The sequence below is a fragment of the Halyomorpha halys genome, unplaced genomic scaffold, assembly GCF_000696795.3.
Source record: "Halyomorpha halys isolate HHAL.00 unplaced genomic scaffold, Hhal_1.1 Scaffold1009.1, whole genome shotgun sequence".
Lineage (NCBI taxonomy): Eukaryota > Metazoa > Arthropoda > Insecta > Hemiptera > Pentatomidae > Halyomorpha > Halyomorpha halys.
In genome coordinates this window covers 152,183-179,846 of record NW_027116335.1, presented here as the reverse complement: position 1 = coordinate 179,846, position 27,664 = coordinate 152,183, and the positions used below count along the sequence as shown (strand labels likewise).

Below are 27,664 nucleotides of genomic sequence, written 5' to 3'. Positions count from 1 at the left end.
AATACAATTTTACCCTTTAAACCTAATACATATTCCCTTTTTAACAAATATAAAATGTAAAATTATGAGAAGATTGTTGACCCTCTATGATATATGTGAGGAAAAGATAATTTTTTTCCTATTATTTATCCATATATCTAAATACAATTTTACCCTTTAAACCTAATCCATATTCCCTCTTTAGCAAATATAAAATGTAAAATTATGAGAAAATTGTTGACCCACTATGTTATATATGAGAAGAAGATGGTTAGGGGTGGGCTAATATGTTATTTGTTTAATTAATATAACAGTCAGGCAGTCCACTGATTGTTTGTATTTGACAGGTGCGGGTATAAATGAAAAGATAAAAAAAAAGTATCTCATGATTTTGTAAAGTAAGTTGTAAGTATGTTGTAAAAAAAGTATCACGAACCTTATTATTAAATTCAGATTAACTATTAAACAATTTTCTTATTCTTATTAATTTACAGCTCAAGAGAACCTTATTATTCTAGTCAGATTAACTATTAAACAATTATCTTATTCTTATTAATTTACAGCTCAAGAGAACCTTTTTGTTATATTCGTACAAACTATTAAATAAATATCTTATTCTTATTAATTTACAGCTCAAGAGAACCTTATTATTATATTCAGATTAACAATATATCTTCAATTCACAAAAAAGTTCATAATTACAGATAAAAACTAATAACACAGGAAGGAAGTTGAATAGTAGGGGAGCAGCGGGAAGATAGTGGAGGATTTCACTATTACCATTTCCCAGTAGAAATTCCCTCTAGTGGTAAAAAATCACTGTCGAAGTTGCGGGAATTTATTTTTCAAACGAGCAGCTGGGAATCGGTCACCTCCGTCGAAAAAATGAGCTTCCGCCATTTTGGGGGAGCTGAGGTAAACATTTACCTGGGCTCCTAGTGTACAAAGTTTCCGAAGAGGTCCTTTTTCATAACTAGTCGAATGAATGAATTTTTTTAATTTACTTATACCTAGTACATCCTCTCCATACTTTTTCATTTCTTCCATTCCTGAATCCTTCCCAGTCAATGTATCAATATTTCACATGACTAATCTTGGGTCCTTATCCCCATTAGGTTATGTGAAATCCATCCAAATCTGAGAATCCTTAAATTACTCTGAATCAATATAATATGATTGAATCAATTATACTCTCTGTGAGTGATTAGCTTGAATCTAGTAGACCCTTGTTGTCCCTGTTTCCTTGGGACAACTGGTCTTCTGAAATACATCCCTCAAATGAAGAGTGAGAGAAGGGGGAAAGAATTAAAACCAAGGTTTTGGTAGGAATCAAGGTATGTTGTATGACGATTCTCTCTCACATAGGGATGTTGAGATAACCAAGAGCTTGCAGGAGGGAGGTTATTATTAGTAGATTGGTCTTAAAACTTGAAGTATTGAAGCCCTTTAGCGTGATCGTAACGTCGGGTAGAACCAATGAAGGTTACTGAGGTTTAATAATTATCGTCATATATCTGTAGATATTATATCAATTAAGATCATTCCTTGTTGAAGAAAAAAATTTGAGCCTTTAATTAGCTTTTATATAATTACATCTAAAACTTGAAAATTGTAATTACATGTTCTGCCTATGTTTAAATGGTTTGAAACTGTTTTTATAGAACTAAGTATCTTTTTGATGTTTTAGGACAGTGATATCTTTGATTTGAGAAACAGGAGACGACACCTTGGAATGTTCAACATGCTGCCAATACGACACTACAGAAGGGGCAATCCGAAAATTTCAACTATAGTATTTCTAGGAATAATATTAGTTTTAAGCTGGTCATATTGGCTTATTCTTCAAATTGAGAATAACTTACCCACTCCTATCTTGAATGAAGACAGTGACAAAGATGTCAATCAATTTGTTGCTGAAAATGCTTTGAACCTTGTTAATAATTTGACCAAACTTGGCCCACGTCCTGTTGGCAGTTTCGAAAATGAAGTACTCGCAGTGAGCTTACTATCACGAGAATTGAACATAATTTCAAAAAAGGCTAATAAAGTTCACAGGATCTTAATTGACATTCAGAGAGTGAGTGGTTCATTTTCACTTAACTTTTTGGATGGTATGACGAGTATATATCGAAATGTACAAAACGTGATTTTGAAGATAGGACCTCATTCTGAACAGAAATATAGCATATTGATGAACTGTCATTTTGACAGTGTTCCAGATAGCCCAGGTATTATTTTTGATTTCTTTTCATGTTGAAGGTTGTAATTGTTTTTTAAAGTTTTATATTTTCTAACTTAACATGTAATAAATTATCTTATTACAAAGTTCTTTTTCTAATTTAACATTTAATTTATATATTTTTATTGTTTATGAACATTTAAATACACTGCCCATAAAAAAATAAATATAGTCACTCAATCAAGTAAGTAAATCAAGTCTCTCATTGTGGCTTGAGCGACTCATAATCACATGAATAAAGAGGAAAGGAACAATTTGATGTAAAGGGCAAGAAAAAGAGACTAAAGGTGAAATTGAAATCTATTAAGAAATGCATTTACACCTTACTTAGTCGACAAACAGCTATGATATGACTAATATCTAATGTCTTTCAGATAACTAATCCTATCACTATAAATAAAATAAAATGTGGGTTAAGCTCCAAATCTAAAAACATTAAAAGATTTTAAGTAATTATTTATATATATATATGTATATATAGTTGTCCGTAAAAATTTAAATATAAGAAGATGGTCAGGGTTGCGGTAAAAAAAAAAAAAAGAACAGATAGTTTATAACTATTTTAATGTCCTACGTTTCGCCCCACATTGCAGGTCTTCATCAGGGCTAAAAAGATAAAAAAAAAAAAAATATTAGAACAATAAGATACAATAAGGTTTAATTTAAGCTAGGATAAATATTATGTAAAAATAAAGTGATAAGAAATTACATATAAATAAAAGGAAGGAAGACATAAAATAGTATCAAAATAAAATAAACTTGAATAAACAATGATAAGAATAAAAAATAAGTAACAATGGCAAGAGTAAAAATTTTAAAAAATACGTAAAATATATAGTTTAAAAAGTACAGGAGACGTACGTAAAAAAAAAAAAAACAACAATACGGGAAAAAAAAAAAAAGAAGAAGAAAGAGATTAAATCTTGAAAGAATAAATATAAATAAAAGTAATAATAATGATATTAAATGAGCAAAGAACAAATCATTATTTTCACGATATATAAAAACTACAGTTGTTATCATTGTCTAATTATTTATTTCTTTGTAAATTTTTTTTTTAATACTCTATTTACTTTTACTTATTATTAGTTACTTCTTTTACAATCATTGTTATTATATCCTATATTGTATTAACTACCCTAACTATATTTTCTTCAGTATATACTTGTATTATTAGTAATGATTTTACTTAGTTTTCCTAAATTAGAAAATTATTATAGTTATTATTATTATCATATTTCTGTATCTTTCTCTTATTATTTTTCATTTTTTGTCATATTTTGATGACTACTTCCTGTATACACATAAATATAGCCATTAAACGGCTGGCCACCTCTTCCACGCTACCGCTTTATTGTCGCCTTTTGTTCAACCTTTCGCTTTGAACAGGGTAGTTGGTCCTGATTTATTCTTTGCTCATTTAATATCATTATTATTACTTTTATTTATATTTATTCTTTCAAGATTTAATCTCTCTCTTCTTCTTCTTTTTTTTTTTTTCCCCGTATTGTTTTTTTTTTTTTTTTACGTACGTCTCCTGTACTTTTTAAAGTGTATATTTTACGTATTTTTAAAAAAATTTTACTCTTGCCATTGTTACTTATTTTTTATTCTTATCATTGTTTATTCAAGTTTATTTTATTTTGATACTATTTTATGTCTTCCTTCCTTTTATTAATATGTAATTTCTTATCACTTTATTTTTACATAATATTTATCCTAGCTTAAATTAAACCTTATTGTATCTTATTGTTGTAGTATTCTGAGATTTTTTTTTGTTTTTTTTTGTATCTTTTTGCTCTGCAATGTGGGGCGAAACGTTGGACATTAAAATAGTTATAAACTATTTGTTCTTTTTTTTTTTTTTTTTTTACCGCAACCCTGACCATCTTCTTATATTTAAATTTTTACGGTCAACTATACATACATATATATAAAAAAATAAATACTTAAAATCTTTTAATGTTTTTAGATTTGGAGCTTAACCCACATTTTATTTTATTTATAGTGATAGGATTAGTTATCTGAAAGACATTAGGTATTAGTCATATCATAGCTGTTTGTCGACTAACTAAGGTGTAAATGTATTTCTTTATAGATTTCAATTTCACCTTTAGTCTGTTTTTCTCTTTTTCTTGCCAGTTGTTTCTCTCTCTGTTGTCAATCGAGGCTTGAACACATTGTGTACAGGGTGTACCACATTTGAACCAGAAAACTTCAGGGGCTGATTCTACACCTCAAATATCACAAAAAAAAGTCCTTATTAATCATCATCCAAATTTAATTGTCTTTTGGGAAATTAAACTTATAAGTTTTATTTTTTTCCATACTCGACTAATTAGAATTAAAATCTTTTCATCTCCTCCAAAATGATCTTCTACCAACTCTGGTCATAGTGGTGGAAGGAGAAATTTCCTTTCAGTAGAAACCATCAAAATCGTTTGACAGGAAATATTAGACTTGAAAAATGAATAATTACATGTGTCAAGGGTTTTGTTGTGTACTATCTGATCAGTGGGCATCTTATGGTTTTAAACTTCACAGAATGCCTTGTCCATGATAGGTCCTGTTCAGGGAGAGGTAATGTTCATAGAAAAGGGAGAAAGTGAGAAGGAATCAAAATGGGACATAATCAAACTGTAACATCTAGGTTTGATTATCTTTCAACACTAATTGTGGGTTAAGAGATGAAGCTTAGTTGCCAAAAGAATGGAATCCATGGATGGAGGGATGAAAATCTAAGCTTCATTGGGCAAGAGTTTTCATGAGATGAAACCTTGTCTTAGAAGGTAGGACCCTAAGCCTGGTTATAGATGAATGTCTGGTTCTTATGGGGATCTTGATGCCTGGACTTATCAAGAAGGAAGGAAGATTAATGTTAAGAACAGTGTAAGAGAAACTACTACATTTAGATTAAATACAGTAGATGAACATATTGAACTACTGGAGTCATACTTCATTACTCCTTCTACTACTTTATTACTTCATTTACAGAGTATGGTATTTTCTGAATTATCTGCCTGCTACCTGAAGTACTGTTTATTTTAGGATAGCCATTGTGCCTAGGAGGTAGTTATATTTTATAATTTTTTTTAATTCAATATATTTTTTAATATTTATTGAACTAATAACACATTTTCGATCAAATAACTAAATGATTATTTATAAAACGTTAAAATATTATAATTTAACAAAAAACAATTTTCTTCCACATCACGGGGGCCAAAAGACTAGTCCCACTACAATCTAGTATATATTTGGCTAATTATTTGCGGCAGTCTAGAGAACTACTACATATGAATATTAGATATCATGGATCATTTTTGATTGAATTTACAGAGTATAGCACCTCTGTCTTCAGGGATAATTTTTACAATTAAGAAGTGGGGAGCTAGTAGACAGAGTTCATTAAGCATTGAGAAGAATATGAGTGGAGGAGTATCTGAAAATGGGATTTGTAGAAGAATAAGAAATGAGCTGAAGGAACTGTTTGGGGAACCTAACATTGTGGCATTAGTGAAAAGAGCCTGAATAAGGTGGATAGGACATGTAGAGAGGATACTTGATCAAATGATACCCAAGAAGATGCTCTATGGGAACATGGATAGTAAACAAAGAAGAGGATGCCCCGGATCAGATGCTGTATGATGTAAAGGATGTTAAAAAATGGAGTGATAGAGCAAGAGAGTGTGGAGTTTGGTTGGCTGTCATGAAAGAGGCCCGAGTTCTTGTTGGACTGAAGTGCCATAATAATAATAATAAATTTTACTATGACTTATAATGCGTCTGTTGAATGGTATTCACCCTCAGATACGCAAAAAGTAATTTTAGAACAAGAAAAATTCAAAAGAGAGATAAGAAATAAAATTTCCTTGTAATAATTCTTACCTTAATTAACCTTATTATTATCTGAACTATCAACAAAATTAGGTTATGTCACACTCATGCTGGTTCCAGTCTTAGAGCTTGAAAAGACTCCATATCATTTAGTGTTTACTTAAAGTACATATAAGCATATAATGGTTTTCCAATGGAAGGGTGATCATCATTTTCCATGTAAGTTTTTTGTTGTGAAATCTTTCCTATATTTTCTCACCACACACATATTTTATGTCATCTACGCCATGAGGCTGTTCTCCTATCTCCAGGATGATATATCTTAAAAGTAGTTACATAGTCCTAATCCAGAAAAAATACTTTGTCATAATTTAGTTAAATTAAACTGTATATTAATTTTTTTTTTAATTTTCACCATCACACTGTTTCACAAAAAACTTACATGGAAATTAAAGTACATGGTGTGAGATCTGTCTTCTGTGAATTGTAACCAATTTATTTTTAGTCAGTTTATGTGATAACCTTCTGTGTGGACTTCAATTCTGGCTGAGACATGATTTGTACACTGAATCTATTTCGTTTTTTCTTGCAGAAGATATTATTTCATACCAGTCTGAGGTTATACCAGAAGCTTCTATATCCCTAAAATCAGAATTGTTTTTCATAAAACTATGATCTGAAACCAAGAAGTTGTGGTAATAGAGTTCTTTGGGCTTATAACTGTTTTTAGTTTTAGGTTTTTATTTTATCATCCACAGCAGTCACTGAATGTAATTAAATGCTTTTCCCCTGATTATTCTGATTCAAGATGCTTCCCAAGATAAGAAGCTATTTCCTGAGACCCTCTGGAGGCGACAGTTTCATCTCAGACATATATCCAAGCCTTATTTCTTGTTGATTCATGTATTCCAAGATTAGAGCAATATATGTTTTACTTGCAGTGTGATATAGATATAGTCGAAGTAGGGAAGGTTAGTGCTTTTTGTAAGTCAAATGAAATAACATGATGTTCATCACTGTTCTTTGCCATTTTACTATCCTCTTTCATCACTTGTCTTGCTTGCTCGGTTTTCTGTTGATAGAGCTTGTGCATTCTTTTGATGAATTTTTTTTGGATTTATTGGAAATAATTTTGAGTTTCATTTTAAATCTATTATATTTTTGAGATATGTGAAAGTGTAAATTTTCCTCTTTAAAATCTTTCCTATAAACTTCTTCATTTTTCAAGCCCAAGTTGAACATTCTCTTCGCCTTCTCTTTCTATTTTCTCTACTAATATCATTTTCAGTTAAAGGAATGTCCTTTTGCTTTTTTGTCGATGATTGTAAATTTCCAAATCATCTGAATGGGAAATATTAAAATTATTCACAGCGATGAAAATAAAAAAAGGCGATTTAAAATAAGGATTTTACAATTTTTAGCATGGTAACAATAGAAAAAAAAACATTTTAACCTCTGTGAGAATCAGAATCACAATTAATGGGTTTATAGTCTTTATCAACATCAGAGCCATTGAACACCAACTCATCATCAGTAATTGTAATATTATTACTGTTAAAGTGCAGAAGTTTAGTTTATTTTTTTTTTAAATTTAACTCAATTTACTTTCCAAGTGATTTTTCAATTTTGTTAGTTATGAGTTTATTTTTATTTATTTATTTATTTTTTTACTATAATTAATTTTGTATTTGAATTTGTCACATAAAAATAACGGACATAAGGAGGTTTAGTGTGGTGCATGTGTATAAATACATTGCTGAGGTGTACCATGTGCACAACAATACTGAAGGCAGTGGGCCAGGGCCTGTATAACTGCGGATAAGGCAGTGGGAAGTGTATTTAGGAGGCATTGGGGTGGTGTGAGAGGTAGTTGTCACCAACAGCCTGCCGCTATTGTTTCAATCAAGTTGTGTTTAGAGCTAGCTTGTTCTTTTTGGACTTTTTCTCACCGACTCTCCACTCTAGAGTCAACCTGCGTTTTGAAGCACCATTTTTCCATTGACCCTCACCCATCATCAGCTCATGGAAAGCGTCATCTCATATCTGATGTAGTATTATACTTAGAGGTATTGTCTATATGTGCATATCGACCCCCCTGGCTATTTGTGATTATACCTCTTTTTATTATTTAATATTATACTCTTATATTTATTACAATCACTAAACATTTAAATAATTCTGTCCTCTAATAGGTGGTAGTGACAACAGTGCAGGGTGTGGAGTTATGCTGGAATTGCTTCGTATTATTTCTCTCTCTCCAAGACCACTTAAAAATAATATAATTTTCTTATTTAATGGTGCTGAAGAAAACTTTCTTCAAGGTTCCCATGGATTCATTACCCAACATAAGTGGGCTAAAGATATAAGTGCTTTTATTAATCTTGAAGCTTGTGGTTCTGGAGGTAGAGAGCTCTTATTTCAAGTTGGGCCAGAAAATCCTTGGTTAATGGAAGTAAGTTATAAATATGGATTATGTATGTCAGTGTCAAGTAAAACAATATATTTATAATATATTAGATACAATTATTTTTATGCAATAACCAATCATAAATTTCTTAATGATGAGTTAACAGTGGACCGTGGATATAAATAAATGAGGAGAAGATGGTTGGGGGTGCTGTCAGTGAAGAACTCAAATAAATAAAAACTTATTTATTAGTGCGTGTTAGGTTGTATCTAATTTTAAGTATTTTCTAATCATTGTGTAATACCTTTTATTCATCATGGTTCTTATCTTGATTTTTGTTCTTAGCCCTAATGAAGGCTCAAAATGTTGGCACTAATAAATTAGTTTTTTCTAATTTATGTTTTTCTATGACTGTACTCCCAACCATCTTCTCAACATTTATATATATCCATGGCAAACTATTATCTCATCATTATAAATAAAAAATAATAATAATAAATAGATAAAAATAAAAATACATAAATAAAATAAAAAATACACCAAAGAAAAGGAAAAGAACAGTTAAGAAAGGATAGGATAACTGGTGTAAGGGATAAAGAATGGTAGAGTTATTGTTTCCTAATTAAGTTTAATATATGGCTGTAAGTATGTGAAGTACAGTTTTTATCAATTTTCTGGTCAACATGATGGTGTTATAGGTTTATATAAATTGATTTTGAGATGAACCTGTTTTGAAAGTTAAAAATGGTCACTAAAATAGTGGTCAAAATCCAATGAATGATTAAGCATCAGTGTGTGTTCAGAGAGTTTTGAGGGGCTGGGTTTTGGTAAGTTATGTATAATTTGTGTTGAAGAATATGAAATCAGAGTTTCAGATTTGTAATTTTGGTTTCACCTGTGTAAGAAGTATTACAGTTTGGGGAGAAGCAGGAAATAAGGTAGACAATGTTGGAGTGGTATTGGAGAGGAATTGGATCTTTAATAATAATACTATCAGGCTTTAAAGCCTTAGAGTAAAATAGAAAATAAAAATGAAATTATAAAACGTCTTAAAATATAATAAAATAATGAATTTGAAAAGATAAAAATGAACAACAATAATTAACAGAACATATAAAATAGGAATAGAACAAATAAAATAAAAACATATATCATATCATAAAACACAAGATGACTAACACTTCTGATAATAAATAAAAATAAAAATAATAAATGAAAAGATACAAGTTCGGCTAATATATATATTTTCAAGTATAAATGAAAACATTAAATATAGAAAATATATAAACCTTATTTGAAACTTTCAACTGTTATTCATCCAGAATTGGATGGACATAAGGTAGTTGAAGATTGGAAGGGTATTAGAACTACGAATAAATGAGGGAATAGAATTCCATAGGGAAGAGGAAAGATCTACCAAAGGCTGCGGTTCAATGGGCAGTTACATATAAGTCTGAAGGCCGTGAACAAGTATTGCGGAATGCACTGAGAATTTAAATTGAAGGATGTCAGAGATGTGGGATTGGATATATATTTTTTTTAATTTGGCACAAAAGCACTATGGCCAGTAAGGCCTATTGTGCGCCAATTAAAGACATGCTAGTGCTGCAATCAGCATCATAGCACTGTGGTAAGATTATTAGAGTTTAAGTTTGGTGGATTCCAAAAAGTTTAATATGCTTAAGGGGTTGATCAGTTTGTACTGTTTGGGATGGATCCCAAGCAGTGCAAGGAGTCCCAAGCAGTCCCTTGCATTGCTTGGGATCTACCATGCGATCCACCCCAAACAGTGCAAACCTCACCCCTGCAAACCCCGGTCACACCAACAAATAATGTGATATACCATCTCGTCCTCAGCATTGCAGAATCTACACAAGGGTGACTCTGTTAGCTTGAGGTTAAACATGTGTTAATTTAATCTGCAGTGACCTGTAAAGATCCCTCTAATTATCCTAAGAGAGGTCCTGTCCAGCCGAAGCAGTTCTTCACTCCGTCCCCTACGGGGTTCATCAAGGAACAGGTTAGCCTGTCTTAGTCTTTTATTGAGGCCGCCTTTATAGTGCTTTGGGCAAAGCTTAGGCTAATGCCACACACAGGGTCCGGTGTAAAAGGAATGGTTTTAGAGCCGTTCCTAGCAAGTCTGTCAGCATGTTCATTGCCGGTGATACCGCAGTGACCCGGCAACCATTCATTGCTGACTCTATTAGTGCATGAGTCTGTTGAGTGCTGCATAGCAGTCTTCAACAACTCTGGAACGAGTGACGGGGCTACTGAGTGCCCTTATTGCAGCTTGGCTGTCTGTCTAGATGGTGATTCTTCTTTCAGAGAGCCCTTCCTCTATAATAATACGAGCGCAATGATTTATTGTGAGTATTTTAGATTGAAATACTGAAGTGTGGCTCCCTAAGGGAATAGATATACCTTCCAATGGCTTATCGCCCTGGCAGATGCTGGCTTCTACGCCCTGGGCTGTTAGGGAGCCGTCTGTGTAGCAATTAATGCAATTGTTCGGTTTATGTATCTTCGTTTTATCAATTTTGACACTTAGTTTAGTGCCTTTATATTTGCAGATTTGTAAGTCTGAGTGCATAGAGAGCACCCTATCCTCATCTGTCCGCTGAATTATCTTCCCATGTCTTGCCATAGTCAGGGCATTGGATCTAGCATCTTGTTTAACAAGCCTGTACATAGTGTTCAGAGCTTGTGCTTCAATTTCCGGGTGCAGTGGAATCAGACTGAGCATAACTTCCATTGCAGCTGTAGGAGTGGTGGTCATAAGGCACGCGAGCCTCTATAGTCTGTCAGTTATATTCCTATACATTCCCACTTTGGCTCTGTGCCACCACACCAGGTCTGCATATGACACCATTGGTCTTACGGCAGTAATGTACAGCTAGTAAACCATTGGTTTGAGCCCCCAGTTCTTGCCTATTGCATCTGCAGGCATTTGAGGGCTTTACTGGTTTTCTCTAGCACATCCTTGTGCCATCGTAGCTTATAATCCAGAATGACCCCAGGTGTTTTACCTTTTTGACTTGGTTTATCTGGATATTATTCAGTATAGGTGATCTTATTGTCTCCTTTCTCTTTTTAGTGAAGACGCAGACACCAACCTTAAGTGGGCTGATGTTCAGACCATTGTCCTTACACCAGCCCGCCAGAATATTTGCTGCAGACTGTGCTAGGTCTGAAAGTACCTAAGGATACTATCCTACAATCAGGATAGCAGTATCATCTGCATAGCCCTGCGTGTAGTAGCCTGCTGTGTTTAGGGTCGTTAAAAGAGAATCAACCACCAAGCACCACAGTAACCGAGAGAGCACCCCACCCTGCGGGCACCCCTCTTTGGGCCTAATCCACAGGTCAAAGTACCCTAGCACTGATTTGAGGATCCTTTGTTCCAGCATGGAGGTTATCCATCCAAATACAATAGGATCAATTCTTCTGTCCCTTAGCGCATAATTAATAACGCTGTAGGGAGTCTTGTCAAATGCACCTTCAATGTCTGCGATACCAACTGTGATCTCATTTTGTTCAAGTGATCTTTCAATCCTAGAAACCAAATTGTGTAGGGCTACCTCACAGGATTTCCCTGCTTGATTGCCAAATTGTCTGGAATGTTCAACATTTACCAACAATTCCAGCTCCCTTATATGTCTATCCACAATGTTTTCCAATGTATTCATTAGAAAGGATGTGAGACATATTGGTCGGAAAGCTTTAGGATCTTCATAAGATTCCTTCCTGGGTTTGGGTATGTAGCACACCCTGGATGTTCTCCATCTGGTTGAGGTGTATCCAAGCGCTAAGCTACCTCTGAGGAGTTCAAGAATGTGTGTTCTGATCACTGGTAGGCCTTTCTGCAGCAAGGCAGGAAAGATTCCATCAGTGCCAGGCGATAAAGAGTTAATCACCCATTCGATTTTATCAATAGTAATATTACTATTGGCTTCTCCCTATTTTCCCTACTAGCACTGTAATTGTTGAAAGTAGGATAAATGTAATTGTTCTCCAGCAACTCACAGTTAGGGAAGTGGGATTCTGCTAAAACACAAAGGGTTTCTCATTCAGTGAAGGTTGCATAATCACCCTTTTTTAGCGTATCCAACAGTCCCATATTGAATTCTTTGGAGAGTATCTTACTTAAACGGCATGTAGCCAGAATATTATCAACCTCAAGACAAAACTTCCTCCTAGATTGTCTTTTGGCTTTGCGAACCAATTTGTGGTAGTTTGTAAGAGCCTTCCTGTAGGTATCCCAGCTGCTAGATCTTTTAGCACCATTAAATAACCTTCTAGTGAGGGTTCTTTGCTTGTTGAATCAGCATTCCATCAGGAAACATTCCTGTTGGATGATTGTTTACAGACAGGATTGCTGCTGTGGTATGAGTTCTCAATTGCATCCGTCAGTAAGTCATTAAGATATTCCAGTTGCCAAGTATTGTTTATTACTTTTGAACAACTGGTAAGATTAGTGAGATGTGCGTTGTTGGACTCCCAGTCTGTACGTCTAGGATTTCTATACATAGTGTCACATCTCATGTCAGCAGATAAATCATATCTGATGTATTTATGAACTGAGCATGTTTCTTCATTAGAGACATGCCAGTTAACTATGTATTGACTAACATGGCGTGTCGCCAGTGTGATGTCAATGACTTCTGACCTGACCCTATTGTAGAAGGTAGGCTTCCTGCCCCTGTTAAGAATGTCAAGATCAAAATTAATATTAAAATCCAAGATTTTCTCACCTCTTTTGTTGGTGTTAGAGCTGCCCCACAGGTCATGATGTGCATTGGTGTTCAGGGTAGCCAGGATTTGATTTTCCCCATGTCCCATGATCCTTTTGAGCTCGGTCGTGAGGTTTGAGTCATCATAGGGCAGATATCCCGCTGCAATTGTGATGTCCCCCCTCCCAGAGTCCCCATGTGGGGAGAGGTGAGCTGCTGCAATGTCTGTGAAACAGAATAGCTAAAGAGGCAGCAGGTTTAAATTACTTGTATAAACAATGCAGGCCCTGGGATGCATGGGCACAGAGATAATTCTGTACCCTGTCATTCCCAGACCTTTTGGCATGCCATCATAGAGATAAGGTTCTTGAATTAAGATAATTTCAATGTCCTTACCTTTAATATATTGTTGCAATACTCCACACGCAGTATTACAGTGGTGTAAGTTGACCTGCAGCAGCTTCATGATCGAGATCAATCTCCGGTCCCTGGTCCTTTATATGGTGTATGCTCCAGTTGCACATCCCTATGATTTCTGCAATTGGAGCCTCAAAAGTAGAACATCTGGCAGCCTACACTCAGGAAAGAAAACAGCCATCCTTGTCGGTTTTGAGGAAAACCCAGCAGTTCCAGCCACTGCACCCTGGGGCTGTCCCATCACACTTGAGCAAGGTATATGTGTTGGTGCTTTCCCCATGTAAGCAGCCCAGCTGCCGGCCCTAGGGGGAGCCAAACAGCTATGGCAGCTGACCCACTGGGTGGCCCCGCCAAATGTGAGCTCCGCCATTGCTCATGCTCATGACCCCTGGGAACACTAACTTCCACTACTGGCTCCTGTTGGAACCTCGCAGTTTCAGTCACAGACCATCGCACCAGACAAAATTGCTGTCGGGCCTTCACCTTCCTTCTCAATCGCCTCCTCTGGGTCTCGGAGTGAGACGGGGCAGGCTGCACTGCTACCGAAGTTGAAAGGGGAAGGGTACACCCCGTGTCACAGCTAGTATTGAAAGTCAAGTTGGTGTTATGACTAACCTTGGTGGGATCCACAGTGGCTTGGGCAACTGTGTCAGCCTGAGGTGATGTCGCCGTAGCCTCATCTGATTTCTCCACCAGAACATGTAGTCCTCCTATCTCCTCCATTTGTGTAATGTACATTGCACGAATGGAGGTGTCATCTAGGATGTCCAGAGCGATGGAATCGTCTGAGACACCTGAAACATTGATAACTTATGAGGAAGACGAATCTTCCTCAGTGAGAGAAGATAAAATTTTATTTAAATCAGTGTACATTTTGTTCCCATGAGAATGGGAGGCTTAACTACACTGCAGGTACTACCCCCTCTCCCTACAGTGGGCCTTAAATACAATGGGGTGTGCCTGGTGCCCCAAGATGGTCGATAGAAAACAGTATATTTTTAGAGCCCCGCTGCCATTCAGCCACAGCTCAAGCCTCCACCTAGCTGGGGTGTTTGTTACCAGACTCTAAACTCCTTGAGTACTGGGCCCTGCCTCTGTCGTCCGGGAGTCCCATCAGACTCCCCGGGGTCACCACATGGAGGTGGCAGTAGGCGTTGGTAAAGATAGGGACTTGGAATTCGCAAGCAGTGAGTAGGGCACTATCGCTCGGTCTTTCCTTGAAGTATGACAGAGATTCCCGCACCTATCTAGGGAGATATAGTCTCCATAGTCCCGCTATTATTCTCACCCATTAGCCCCCTTGGGATTGGTTAACTTGGTAGAGAAAGGAAGCAAGAAAATATTTTTACGATGGAAGGGTGGGTAAAGCCATTTCAACTCTTCATAAAATCGGGGGACAGAGGCGTCCCTGGGGACCCCAAAGATGAATCATGCAAAGTAATTATTTAATTTTCCATCAAGATCCCCAGGTACATCCCCGTAAACCACACAGCAATATTCAAAGTGAAGGAATATTATGGAAGTAAGTAACCAGGAGCCAATGGGTTTCAAAAGGAAGTAGGTGAAAAAGGTAATTTAAACGCTTTAGGGTAGAGAAGGTACGATGGGAAATATCAGTGATGGTCTAAGGTGACACCAAGGTTTTTAACAAATGGTTCATGAGTTCATTTGTATTGGATTGTTGTTTAGGAATAAGGTTGGAAAATGAGGAATAGTTTTCAGGAGTTGATTGGATCCAATTATGATTGCCTTAGTCTAGTCTGCATTCAACTTAAGCTTGTTTTCTTGTGCCCTGTGACTAATTCGATTCAAGTCTCTTTGAAGCTTCTCCATGGCAACTAATAGGTCAGAAGGGGGGAATATCTTTCAAAAGGTAAATTTGGAAGTCATCTGCACACAAATGGTATTGAGAATGTTGGATAAGGATGGAAAGGTGATTAATGTAGATAGCAAAAAGGGCAGGGGATAGCGATGAACCCTGAGGGATACCACAGGTGAGTGGTCATCACTGATGGAGGTTTATCAGGAACCACTATGTACTAGAAAGGATTGAAACCAACGCAAAGTACTGTTAGATAGAGGAAGATTTCGTAGTGTGGTAAGAAGGATGTGGCCAACCGTGTCAAATGGTTTGGAGAAATCTAGGAGGATGAGGATAATTAGGTTTTTGGTGTCCCATGGCAGTCTGGAGGTCGTGGGTTATTTTAAGGAGAGCGGATTGTGTTGAATAGCCAGGTCAAAAGCCGGATTGATGGGGGAACATTCTTCTAAGTTTGAGAGTTGGTTTTGAAAGGTTAAAGAGGAGAGAAATAGGGCAGAAGTCATTAGCTGAAGAAGGATTTGGGATTTTATTTAATGGTCAAACTAAAGCGCTTTTCTAGTGAGAAGAAAATGTGGCATTTTGCAAGGAAAAATTGTATATATGATAAAGTACGGGAATAAGGACTTAACAGGAATGTTGTCCGGTCCATGATCGTTCGTATGGGATCTTAGAATGGTGGCTAGAAGTTTTCTGGATTGAAAGTGTTATTTAGAGTATGAGGAAAGATTGATGGATCAGTAGCATAGGGGATATGAAATGGTTGTTGAGATCATCAGGTGCTATCAGAAAAGAGCTGAGATTATTGGATTTAGGATTAGGAGCATTGGAGAGGGTGTGATGAATGTTTAGGGATTTAGCTCATAACTGCTAATTGGATTACATAACAGAGTAGTTTAAACTGTGTATAATCTGCAGACAGGCGTGTCTGACAAAATTTTCATCTAGCTGCTTCTCTTTGTTTTATTGTTGCTTTTGTTTCCGGAGTGTGCCAAGGTGCAGTTGGACGGCATAAGGTTCGGGTTTTGAGAGGACCATGGATGTCTAATATAGATTTCAGATGTGAATTAAGGGTGGATACCATAGGGTCTATGAAGTTATAGGAGTGTGTAATGTCTCACGGAATTAAAGTCAGGTTGAAGGGATTCATAGGAAAGGAGGTCCAGATTACGGTATGATATAATTTTAGGAGTAAAGCACTTGACTGGTGGGTCGTACGATATTTGGATCAGATTGTGAGATGAGAGGAAGGGAATGGGGTGCTGAGAAGAAGAAAGGATTTTTACTGGAAAGTCATAGTTAAAAAGGCCTAACCAGGTGTCAGAGGATTGTGTGTGATGTGTAGAATAAGGAACGAGGTAAAGATTGAGGGAGAATATTATGTCAGTAAGAAAGGATTTATCACTGGATTCTCTCAGGGCATGTTGATTTTAAAATCACCAGTGATAATAATATTGGAATAAGTAGAAACAAGTTGGACAAGGGAGGATTCAAAGGTGTTATTGAGTGGAGGTCGATAAACGATAGCAAATAATAGGGGAGAGGATATGGTTGAAATTTTAACAAGCATGTATTCTGCATGAGGAATGATAGAAAAGGGGGAGTGAAGTAGGATTTTGACCTTGAGACTAACATGAACATACAACCCAATACCACTTCCAGTATGGTCTGATCTGTCATGGCGAAAGAAAGCATAATTGGGAATAGAAACTTGAGAGGAAGGAATTAAGAGTTTAAGCCACGTTTTGGATACAGCTATTATATAGTAATAATGGTCGAGGAAGTACTCTTTAAATTCATCAAAGTGGGCAATAAGAGATCGTGCATTGACGTGACAGAAACTGAGTACATTGGTCATAACTGTGGGGTGGTAAATGGAAAACTAAGAAAAAGGATAAAGATTGAGGGATAGAGAATAACAATATTTAATATACTGTAACAATTATATAGAATGTAACAAAAAAGAAAATTGAAAGGACTTTATCGAAATTTGAAAAAAATAGTCAATAAAGATTGAGTTATAAAAGATTAAAAAAAGAAGAGATGTAAATAGAGAAAATTCTATAAGTGCTATTATTAAAGTGTTGAAAATAAATATAAATAAAATATCTTCAATACAAAAAAAAAGAAAATGAAAACAATATTGTGGTGACTTAAATACCGAATTCAACTGAAAACGTCCAAGTCGCTGGCGTTGCCTATGATGACCGCTGGGTAGCCATCAGACTCCCTGCACCTGACCCTACCTCTGCTGAACCAGAAATACTTGATTATCGCCACTTTCTGCTTCTGCCTGGCTAACCAGCAGAGGTGGTTGTTGGTGGGCATCATTGCTTTGCTCATGCGTCATTTTCATCCCAATCGAAGTGACGAGTGGAATAATCGCTTTTAGCTCTTCTTTGCCGCACCAGCTCACAGCTTTAGTGTGAGTAAAAAGGTAAAAGAGTTTATTTTGGGACTTGAGTGCAAGACCTAGGGAAGGAATGGTTAATCATAAGAATTTCTGTACATTATCGGTGAGAAAGGGGACATATGGGAGGGATCTACATAGTAAGGAAATGGGAGGTGGTTGTTGATAGTGTTAGGAGAAGGAGTGGTTGGAACTGATTTAGTTGCAGAAGTATTTATAGACTATATATTTTTTCTATAATCATTTCTACATATAGCCAACTGTTTTTGTATTCACTAAAGTTAAAGATGTAATACATTTTTGAAATTTTTCATAAGTTATACGTTCTTTTATATTCATCATTAAATCAAGGGACAAGCAGTTTTTTTTGGTGAGCCTGATTTCATTGGTACTGATGCTCCCGCGGACTCTATAATAGTACTAGTTATGGTTTCATAGCCTCTGTCAGTGTGTATATCTGATGGAGGGATTTGTGGTATCCAAGGACATTTAAAGTGTCCAATCAGCTTCTTTTAATACCCATCTCGGTTTAGTGCATATGGTATTTATGTTTGTAAATTTTATAAGTAGTGGAAAGTGGTTATTACTATACAGATCTGTAAAAACCGTAAATAAGTTTTAAGTAGGAAATAAGAAATGTCTATGAAATTTTCTATTATTTTGCCATATGAGTTAAGATTTCGAGAACTGCAGAGGGTAGAACGTCCATTTAACTGCTATAACTTATAGGTGAGTATTTATTTGGATTGGTTCAGAATATACAGATTGGTGTATGGTGAGAAGTTCTCCATAATGGCCATGATTGGTATTTTGCCCCTCTTTCCTATGTATTTTCGAGTTCTTTCTTCGAGATTTGTAAGATTAGTTACCTGGAAGGCCATACAGAATAGATTTATATCTCTAATTAGAATTTTAAGATTGTTAAAATGAGATTTCAATCCGTTACAGTTCCATTCTAATAATGACATAGAAATAAAGAGAAGAAAAAATATATATTTACACGAATAAATAGAGAAATTTTAAAAATTAATAAAATAACCATTTATGGTATGTAAGAAATCCAATACATGTTTTTTGTTTATTATCATTTTTTCTGAATTACAGGTTTTAAACTTAGCCTTTTTCCATTTTAAGGAGGAAGACTCAGACGTACCATCAGATTTTATTTATTAATATTGAGAAAAATATCAACTTAAAAATAGAACTAAACAAAGAGAAACAGAAAATAAAATATTTATACTTTGTCGAATAAATAAAAATAACGGGGGAAAAAAAAATGAAAATATGACTTATCCTTTGTAGATGCTAGTGTTTAATCATTTAGAACTCAACCAAATATGTCTTCACTGTACAGAGTGTAAAGACTAACTGATATAAAATGAAATAAAAGGACTTTAAGATGATAAGAAACTAGAAAAATTAATAATAAAAATAAGCGAATTTACAGAAACGATAACTTAAGTCTGATGGTTAAATTAATAATTATTGAACATGTTGAAATGAAATACTAAGTGGTGGTGACTCTGATAGCTCAGAGACAAGAAGAGAAGGTCCTGAAGATAGAATGTACTCCAATAGGTCAGAGGAATAAATTTCTGGCTGCAAAATAAATTCGGCTATTGCTGCGATTCTATATATGCCATTGTAACTTTCAAAAGTTCATGGCCCCATGTCTACAGTGGATCAATGATGTATTAAACATTCAAATTTTAAATTTAATGCTAAATTAAACTAAAATACCACAATGGTATTCATCAAACACTGACAATGTCTGGAAGTAGCCTGTATTATCCCAAAATTAACAATTAAAATGGCAACATTTATTCTGACAAAATGCAGATGGTGTCTGGTTTTGGATTTAATCATCACAATTAACAATCAAGATGCATTAAAATACTCCAAATGAACACAGATATGCTCTGGTAAAGCACTGTAAAAAGGACTAATTAATTACAGCTATTTTTTGAAAAGTAGATCATCGTATAAAAAGTAGAGTGTGGGGCTGCACCATAGTTTAAATTGCATTTAATGACCCATATTAATTAAGTCCCCCCACAAATACAAAACGTAATAAGAATAAATAAAGTGTAAATTATTGGCAGCAGGAGCATGGGCAAGCCCAGAGTACTACCCCAATGCTGCCCCACCCCCTATGCCAGAAATGGTAAGGAAGGGGGAATGAAAAAAAAATTCAAATAATGGAATTTTAAAGCTGCTCTTAAGACTCAGACAATATACCACAGAAGTTCTATTAATAACCCTTTGGATGCCGATTGATCATAATATATGCAGCACTAGCTGCTAAGTTAATTTTAATTGAAATTGTAGCATTTATGTTGTTTGTAAATTTTATAATTAAAAAAAAAACATTTTAAATTACTTTTTCCACAAATAAATGTATCATGGATAAAGCTGATAAATTTTCTGGAATCTTAAATAGGAATAAAATTCCTAAAAATTACTTATAAAGAAGAATCACACTCAAGTATGCTTGAGCCACCTTAAGAGATGTTAGTATCTGAAACAGAAAAAGAATGTTTTGCTTAGGATTTCAGCATAGAATAGAGGTTCATGTAATATTAAGGAAAGAGAATTTATTCTAACCAATCCTATTAACCATTAATAAATGTTTATTTATCTATTCTAATATTTTTCATGTTTTCAATAAATGATTAAAATTTGATTCGTTGCTTTGTAGGCCTATTCTGATACGGTATTCAGTCCATTAGCTTCTACCTTAGCTCAAGAGGTCTTCCAATCTGGTGTAATTCCTGGTGACACTGACTATAGAATATTTCGGGATTTTGGCAAAATACCTGGTGAGCTTTTTTTGTTATTAGGTATAAAATTATTATTGATTTAGTATGGCTTGTTTCTTCAAGAAATCTTGAGCTTTATGATTTTTGCCATGCATTGTATAATTCATTTTTGCATAAATGGATGTAATCACTATGGAATGAAATTGAAAAGACTGATATTAATTGTCTAAAATATCTTACAGAATGATTTCATTAACCTGAAAAAAATCATTCAATTTTATCATGATATCTGACTATTTTTGAATGAAAACAATAATTTTTTTAAAGAAATAAATATAATTAGTTATTATTAGAGGAGAATGTGGTAATATGGTACCCTATTTATTTTTCAAGTAAATTTAGTTATCCTATTTGTTTTAAGAATAAATTTATGGACTAGGGTAGATACCCAAACTATCAGTGTTTAGGTACCAATGGATCATAATTCTTTATTATGTAGGTGAAATTGGGGTTGTAGATTTTGATGAAGTTAATATGGACTCCTACCTCCTTAATAAAAATCATACCATTTGTCTTTGAAAGAAAAAAGAAAAATCCACAGTATAGAATTATTTTCTAGCATAGATCACAAATACAAGCAACTGAAGGACCAAATACTCAAATGTGCCATTAAATTTATACCGAGAGGTAAAATTAAAAGGTATACCCCTTTTTGGACGGATGAGCTTGAAGAGATGAAGGTGGAAAGAGATGTGGCTCGTAGGGCAGCAAAAACAAGTGGTTCCCAAAAAAATCGTGTAATCTTAAGACCAAAAAGCAGTATCCTTAAAAGACGTATTATAACTTCGAAAAGGAAAGTATATAGAAAATTCCTCGAAAACATGGATTTTAGAAAAGATGGAACTAAAGCATATAAGTTCTTATCTAGGATCGACAGGGATAGTACTGATGCCAACGAACCTATGATAGATGGTTTAAAAGTATTAACCAGGCAGGATGATATTGCCAAAAAATTTTGCAAGATTTTTGCTCAAACTAGCAATTTCAAGCCCAAGCATAAAATACCTTGCATAACCTGAAACAAGGAAGCAAAGAGTGAAATTAATGAGCCATTCTTTATGAGCGAATTGACACTAGCCCTAGAGGACACAAAAAGCGGAAAGGCACCTGGTATAGATGGCATACACCCAGAGTTCCTCAAGCACATTGGGTCAAATGCCAAAAGAGTGATTCTAAAGTTCATTAATTTAACATGGGAAAGAGGATACATCCCAGACCTTTGGAGGAAATCACAGGTCATACCAATTATTAAAAAAGTAAACCACACAATTCTTTTGACAGCTATCGTCCAGTGGCACTGACGAGTGCCTTCTGTAAAGTTGCAGAAAAAATGGTTTTGAGGAGACTCATGTCTGCACTATACAAAAACAAGAATATGGAGAGATAAGCTAATACTCAAGTTAGCCCTTATGAAAATTGATGGGCTGGATCAAATCATTCCTTTCCCAACGGCATATTTCTGTGAGATATAGGGCAAACACATCAGGATTCAAGCAAGTAAAACAGGGACTCCCTCAAGGAGCAGTACTGAGTCCAATGCTATTTAATATTATGATTAATGACGTCATTGATACATTGATGGAGAAATCACCCGGTACTAAAGTGTTACTGTATGTTGACGACTTGATAATCTGGGGGACCAGCAGTAGGATCGGTGCTCTTGAAAAGTGGGCCAACGATACCTTAAAAGTTCTGAAGAGCTGAGAAGAAGAAAACGAAATGATTATCAATACGCAAAAGACAGTATACCAACTATTTACCCTTTCTACAAAGCAGCATGAGCTCCGAGTGAATCTTGATAATCAGGCTATTGGCAGGACTCATGAAGCGAAATATCTAGGACTGATCTTGGATGATGAGTTAACCTGGGCTAAGCAATGTAAGAATGCTGCAGATAAAGGAGAATCAAGACTGCGACTTATGAAACGAATCACAGCCATAAAATGGGGAGCAAACGCTGAGGTTTTAAGACATGCATATAGGTCATATATAAGACCAGTCCTGGAATATGGCTCTGGGATTATGGTCACAGCTACCGATTCAATGCTGGGACGTCTTGATATAGTTCAAAATAAGGCATTGAGGATTATTACCGGTGCGGCTAAATCGTCACCGATTCTAGCCATGCAGTTGCAGGCAGAGATCAAGTCCCTAAAAGATAGGCGAAAAATAAATGCTGTCATCCTTTACGAGCGCGTGCTTAGGAATGGTAGTGATTACTGGGCCAGCACTCTTGGTAATACTAGGCGACTAAAAACGCAGCTATCATTTATTGAGGCAACAAAATCCATTATCACAAGCCTAGGCCTGAACTTTGAGATAAGAGAGCCTCTGCCTGACTTGACTAAACAAAGCGTTTGGACGTGTCCATATGCTATAGTGCTGGATCTAATAATCCCCATCAACAAATCCATGACCCTAGTGGAAGAACTAAGGACTGTGGCATTGGCCATTATAGCCGAGCGCTACCCTGAGCCAGAATGGATCCATATATACACCGATGGATCAGCTACAGAGGCAAATAAAAATGCGGGTGCAGGAGTCTATAGTAGCCTGTTCCAACTGTCAGCACCTGCTGGAGCAAATGCTACCAATTTTGATGGAGAGGTAGCTGCAATTACTTTAGCTCTAGAAAAGATTACTCACGCCTGCGCAAAGAAGATAGTTCTGCTGTCGGATTCTCAGGGCAGCACTGCTGGCAATAGCGTCTGAACGTCCCTCAACTAACGCTAGAATTCTCGCATGCCGGAAATCCATAGAATGTAAAAGAGAGATACTTAAAGCATTGGTAATGCAGTGGATTCCAGCCCATTGCTGTATACCTGGGAATGAGGAGGCGGATCGACTTGCATGGTTAGGGGCTAGCCAACCACAGCCGCTTCTCCCTATCACCATGGACATGGCGAAAGAAATGGCCCGAAGCGCCATCACTGGAAGAGCAGAGGAAAGGAGTAGAGGAGAATGTGAGGGCAAGAACTGGGCGGCATTGTTAGATCCTAAGAGGCGCCCTCCATTGACTTTACCAAGAGCGGTGTCAGTGGCGTGCTTCAGGTTGGCTACTGGACATGACTATTTGCGGCACCACCTGAAGAGAATAGGAGTGACTGAATCTTTCGGACTGCGTCCTGTGTGGAGTTGGTGAGATGACTGGCGATCACATATTTGCATGTGCGGCAATGGCGGACTTGACTACAGACGGGAGTTACATCAGCAGAGCTAAGCTTTACTGGGCTGTACGAAACAAAATGGCAGAAATGCCTCCTTTGGCGTAGTAAAAAAAAAAAAAAAGAATTATTTTCTTACACGTTTTGTTTTAATCAAACAAAAAATAAATTTTTATTTACATGAGATTTTCAGTTTTTATGTAGTGTATTTTACCATTATTCATGTTGTAAAATTAAAAATAACATTTGATATAATACAAGTAATACATATCTTAATTATACATATCCTCTGTTTTAATCAAACAAAAAATAAATTTTTATTTACAAGAGATTCTCAATTTTTATGTAGTGTATTTTACCATCATTCATGCTGTAAAATGAAAAATAACATTTGATATAATATAAGTAATACATATCTGAATTAATACGGGCCCCTACAGTTTTTCCTCAATACAAAAAACATTTGAATAAATATCAAGTTATACATTTTGAAAGAGGGATTCCATATTATCAACACTGCCATTTTCTAGAAATACTGTTACTGTGGGTCTGAATGAGAAGAAAAAATAAAATCTTTTTATGGAAACAAGGAAACTTGTTCATAAGAATCACACATCAATTCAACTTACCTCACAAATTTTTTTGGAAAATTAGAAATTAATTTGTAAGTCTTGACTCAACAGGTGCATACAGACAATTAAAATTTGGTACGGACACTTTTATCTAGAACCAGTAGTTCTACAAGATATAGCTTGGGAGCAGAATCTTTGGACTAAAATATCAAGGGGTACTACATTACCATCTTATCCTCTGCTTTTTATTGGATATGATTATAAATTATAATGAATGGGTCAGAATAAATTTACACATTTTCTTTTAAAAAACATTAAAATCTAGTCAATTTTAATAATTAATCATTATAGTTTTGATAGAATTATTGATTAGAATAGTTAATAAACTTTAGGATCACTAAATAACATATATTTCTTTAATTTATGGTTTATTAACCAACTTGCAGGTTTTGATTTTGCTTGGGCTGTTAATGGATATGTTTATCACACTAAACTTGACAATGCAGAAAATGTACCAATTAAGTCCTTACAAAGAACTGGAAACAATCTGCTGCCTTTGGTGACTAGACTTGCATTTACTAAATATCCTATTGAAGGACCAAAGAATGGCAATCTTGTTTTTTTCGATATAGTCGGTAAAATAATGTTTCGTGTTCCTGAGAGCTCATCTTATTTGATTGCAATTGTTGCCATACTTTCTTCTTATTTTATATTTTCTGAAAATTCTGGCACTTTCTATAGAATTATACCAGGTAATCTAATTATATATTTTTTTAATATTATGTTTGTGTTAATCCATTCTAAAACTTTAATATATTTTGTTTTTTATAAATCTACAGTCAGACAATAATTAATTAATGTATAAATACTTTGAATATCAATAATAATTTTTACTTACACTTACCTATCTTTTTCCTTCCCCCTCCCTGGCATTTCTGCCATTTGGCGTTCGGCAGCAATGGGGTAGTGTGATAGGAGGGTATGCCTCTGCTGCCAATAATCTTAATTTATTTACAATTAACAAAATTATTTGGTGGGTACCATTTAATATTTGGGGAAAAATCATTTACAGTATGATGCAGCCCAGCACTTGATTGAGCGCCTTAAGATGGGGCTGTACCTTATCCAACTGCATCCGTTTGGTAGGTTCATCCCTGCTATACCCCATCCGTTAGGACTGCCTCATCCAGCACACAGCCTGGTCCAGCCCTCCTTGTCTCATTCCGTGTCTTCACCTTCATCTTTTATCAGTAGCTCGCTGACTCCGGGTGGTCAAGCCCTTCCCAACATAAAGTGTGTTGACCCGACCACCTCCTTCCTCTCATGGATGAAATCTATGAAGATGGGATTGTTCTCTTCTATCAGACTGGGAAGTCCTCGATAACCTGGCATGGTGTCCTTCCATGGCTATGCAATCCCAACACCACATGCTCTGCTGTTTCAGGGCCTCCACATGTAGGGCACTAGGGGGGGTCAATGTTCTTCTCAAGGATTTGCAGCTTTACCCGGAACACCCCGTGTCTTGTCAGGATCTGCGAGACCCAATAGTCTGGGATGACCCATCCTGCTCCTAGTTTTGAGTGGACAGTGGGGAAGAATTTTAAATGAGTGTCACTAGTCTACGCTAGTGACACTAGTGACAGACTAGTCCTCCAGTGTCTATTCCACTCCTCAACGAAATCCTCCTGCAGGAACTTCTTCTCCCCCGGTGTTCTTGCGGTAGTGCTACCAGTCCCTGCCTCATGCGACATGTTTTGTAGCTCTTTGTGACCCTCAGCAGAGCCAATTTCTGTAAAGTGGACATTCTCTTCTTCTGTTTCTGCATGAGATTTTGGCTCAACGTAGGGGATGTGTACCTCAGGATACTCCACACCACGCCTTTATTGATAGTCATTGTGACAGGGTACCTGAGCCCCCAAAACCCACACCCTCAATACTGAATTCATTAAGTGACTGGGTCACCCTATCCCTTAAGTACTCCAAGTGAGGAGTAGCATTAATCCTCTTCTTATTCTCACTCCAAAATATGTTACCTCCTCACCTGCTCTAAACTTTTCTCCTTGGATATTCAAGATAAAAGGGTGAGTCCTATCCGTGGAGCCTCTTATGAGTATGGCTTGGGTCTTGGCTGCGGCCATACTCAATTTTCTCCTTACACACTACTCTGACACTTCTCCTCCAACGAAACTGACAAACCTCTCTGTTTCTGTCTTCAGTCTGGCTCTGCTGTTGTCGGCCATGATAACTGCCAGGTCGTCGACGTAGGTCATGGTAAGGGTACCCTTATTTTCCAGCTCCCTCAGCCACTCATTGATCATTGGTTTTCACAGGGCAGGGCCAAGGACTTAGCCCTGTGGACATCCTCTCTCAATTTTTCCCTCTACCTCGTAGTAGTTACCCCTGATCCTAGCAATCCTGCAGATGCTGGAGTAGACAGGGCCACCACACACTATCGAAGGCAGAGGATATGTCAGGACATATCTCTCCCCGCTCCCTTCAACATTCCCTCACACTCTTAGCAACGCTTCTGTTGTACCCTTGCTACGAGTCGAACCGAATTCAAAGATTCTCTAGGGTTCACCTACTGCAACTACCTTGGAAGGAACCTTACTCCATTTCTTGTTGAAAAAGGAAGGCAAAGTATGACAGGTGGAGATCACTAGAGAAGAAGAAAGAGTCCTGATTGATGAGCCAGGATGCTCTAGGACAAGGATTGATTTGAGCAAGTGAAGCATGGTTTTAACAGTCATGCCCCTAGCAATTAGCCCTTTTTTCGGTGGTTAACTCAGCGATGTTTCAAAAAAATAGAAAGATTAAAGAAAAAAGTTTTTTACAGTAAAAATATCTTTGAAAATTTTATGATACCCAAAAGGCAAGATCTAGAAACGGGAAGGCCAATGTTGTGAACGTACTCCAAATTCAAAAGGATTTTCCGAATCGCTATACCAACCCGGCTCTGCCCCTTTGGTGATCATAGTGGAATTAATAAGAGAAAATTAATTAAATAAAGGAGTGACTATTGAAGAGGGATCAACTATTTTACAAAACAGAGAAAACTTATATATAAGATGAAATTTTATATATTTATATAAATTATAAAATAAAAATAGGTAAAAAAACTTTTTAAGTTAAACGGTTTTATGTTAAACATACATTGCAATGTTTAAGATAAATGTACTAAAAACCAAAAAATAATAAAATAGATACAGTCGTGGGAATTATAAACATATGCATAGACTAGACTAAAATAAAACCGTGGGGCACGTCAATT

At 35.9% G+C, this 27,664-nt stretch overlaps 1 protein-coding gene across 2 annotated transcripts in view; it reads left to right on the top strand.

The window, feature by feature from the left end:
- Positions 1 to 27,664, top strand: part of LOC112211468 (endoplasmic reticulum metallopeptidase 1-like) — an 86,686-nt gene that overhangs the window by 6,435 nt on the left and 52,587 nt on the right. For both annotated transcript variants that reach the window (XM_067053134.1, XM_067053135.1), the window contains exons 2-5: positions 1,667 to 2,207; positions 8,248 to 8,507; positions 20,537 to 20,657; positions 24,840 to 25,145. In XM_067053134.1, the coding sequence (XP_066909235.1) occupies positions 1,667 to 2,207; positions 8,248 to 8,507; positions 20,537 to 20,657; positions 24,840 to 25,145 (1,228 nt within the window). The remainder of the gene's footprint in view (positions 1 to 1,666; positions 2,208 to 8,247; positions 8,508 to 20,536; positions 20,658 to 24,839; positions 25,146 to 27,664) is intronic.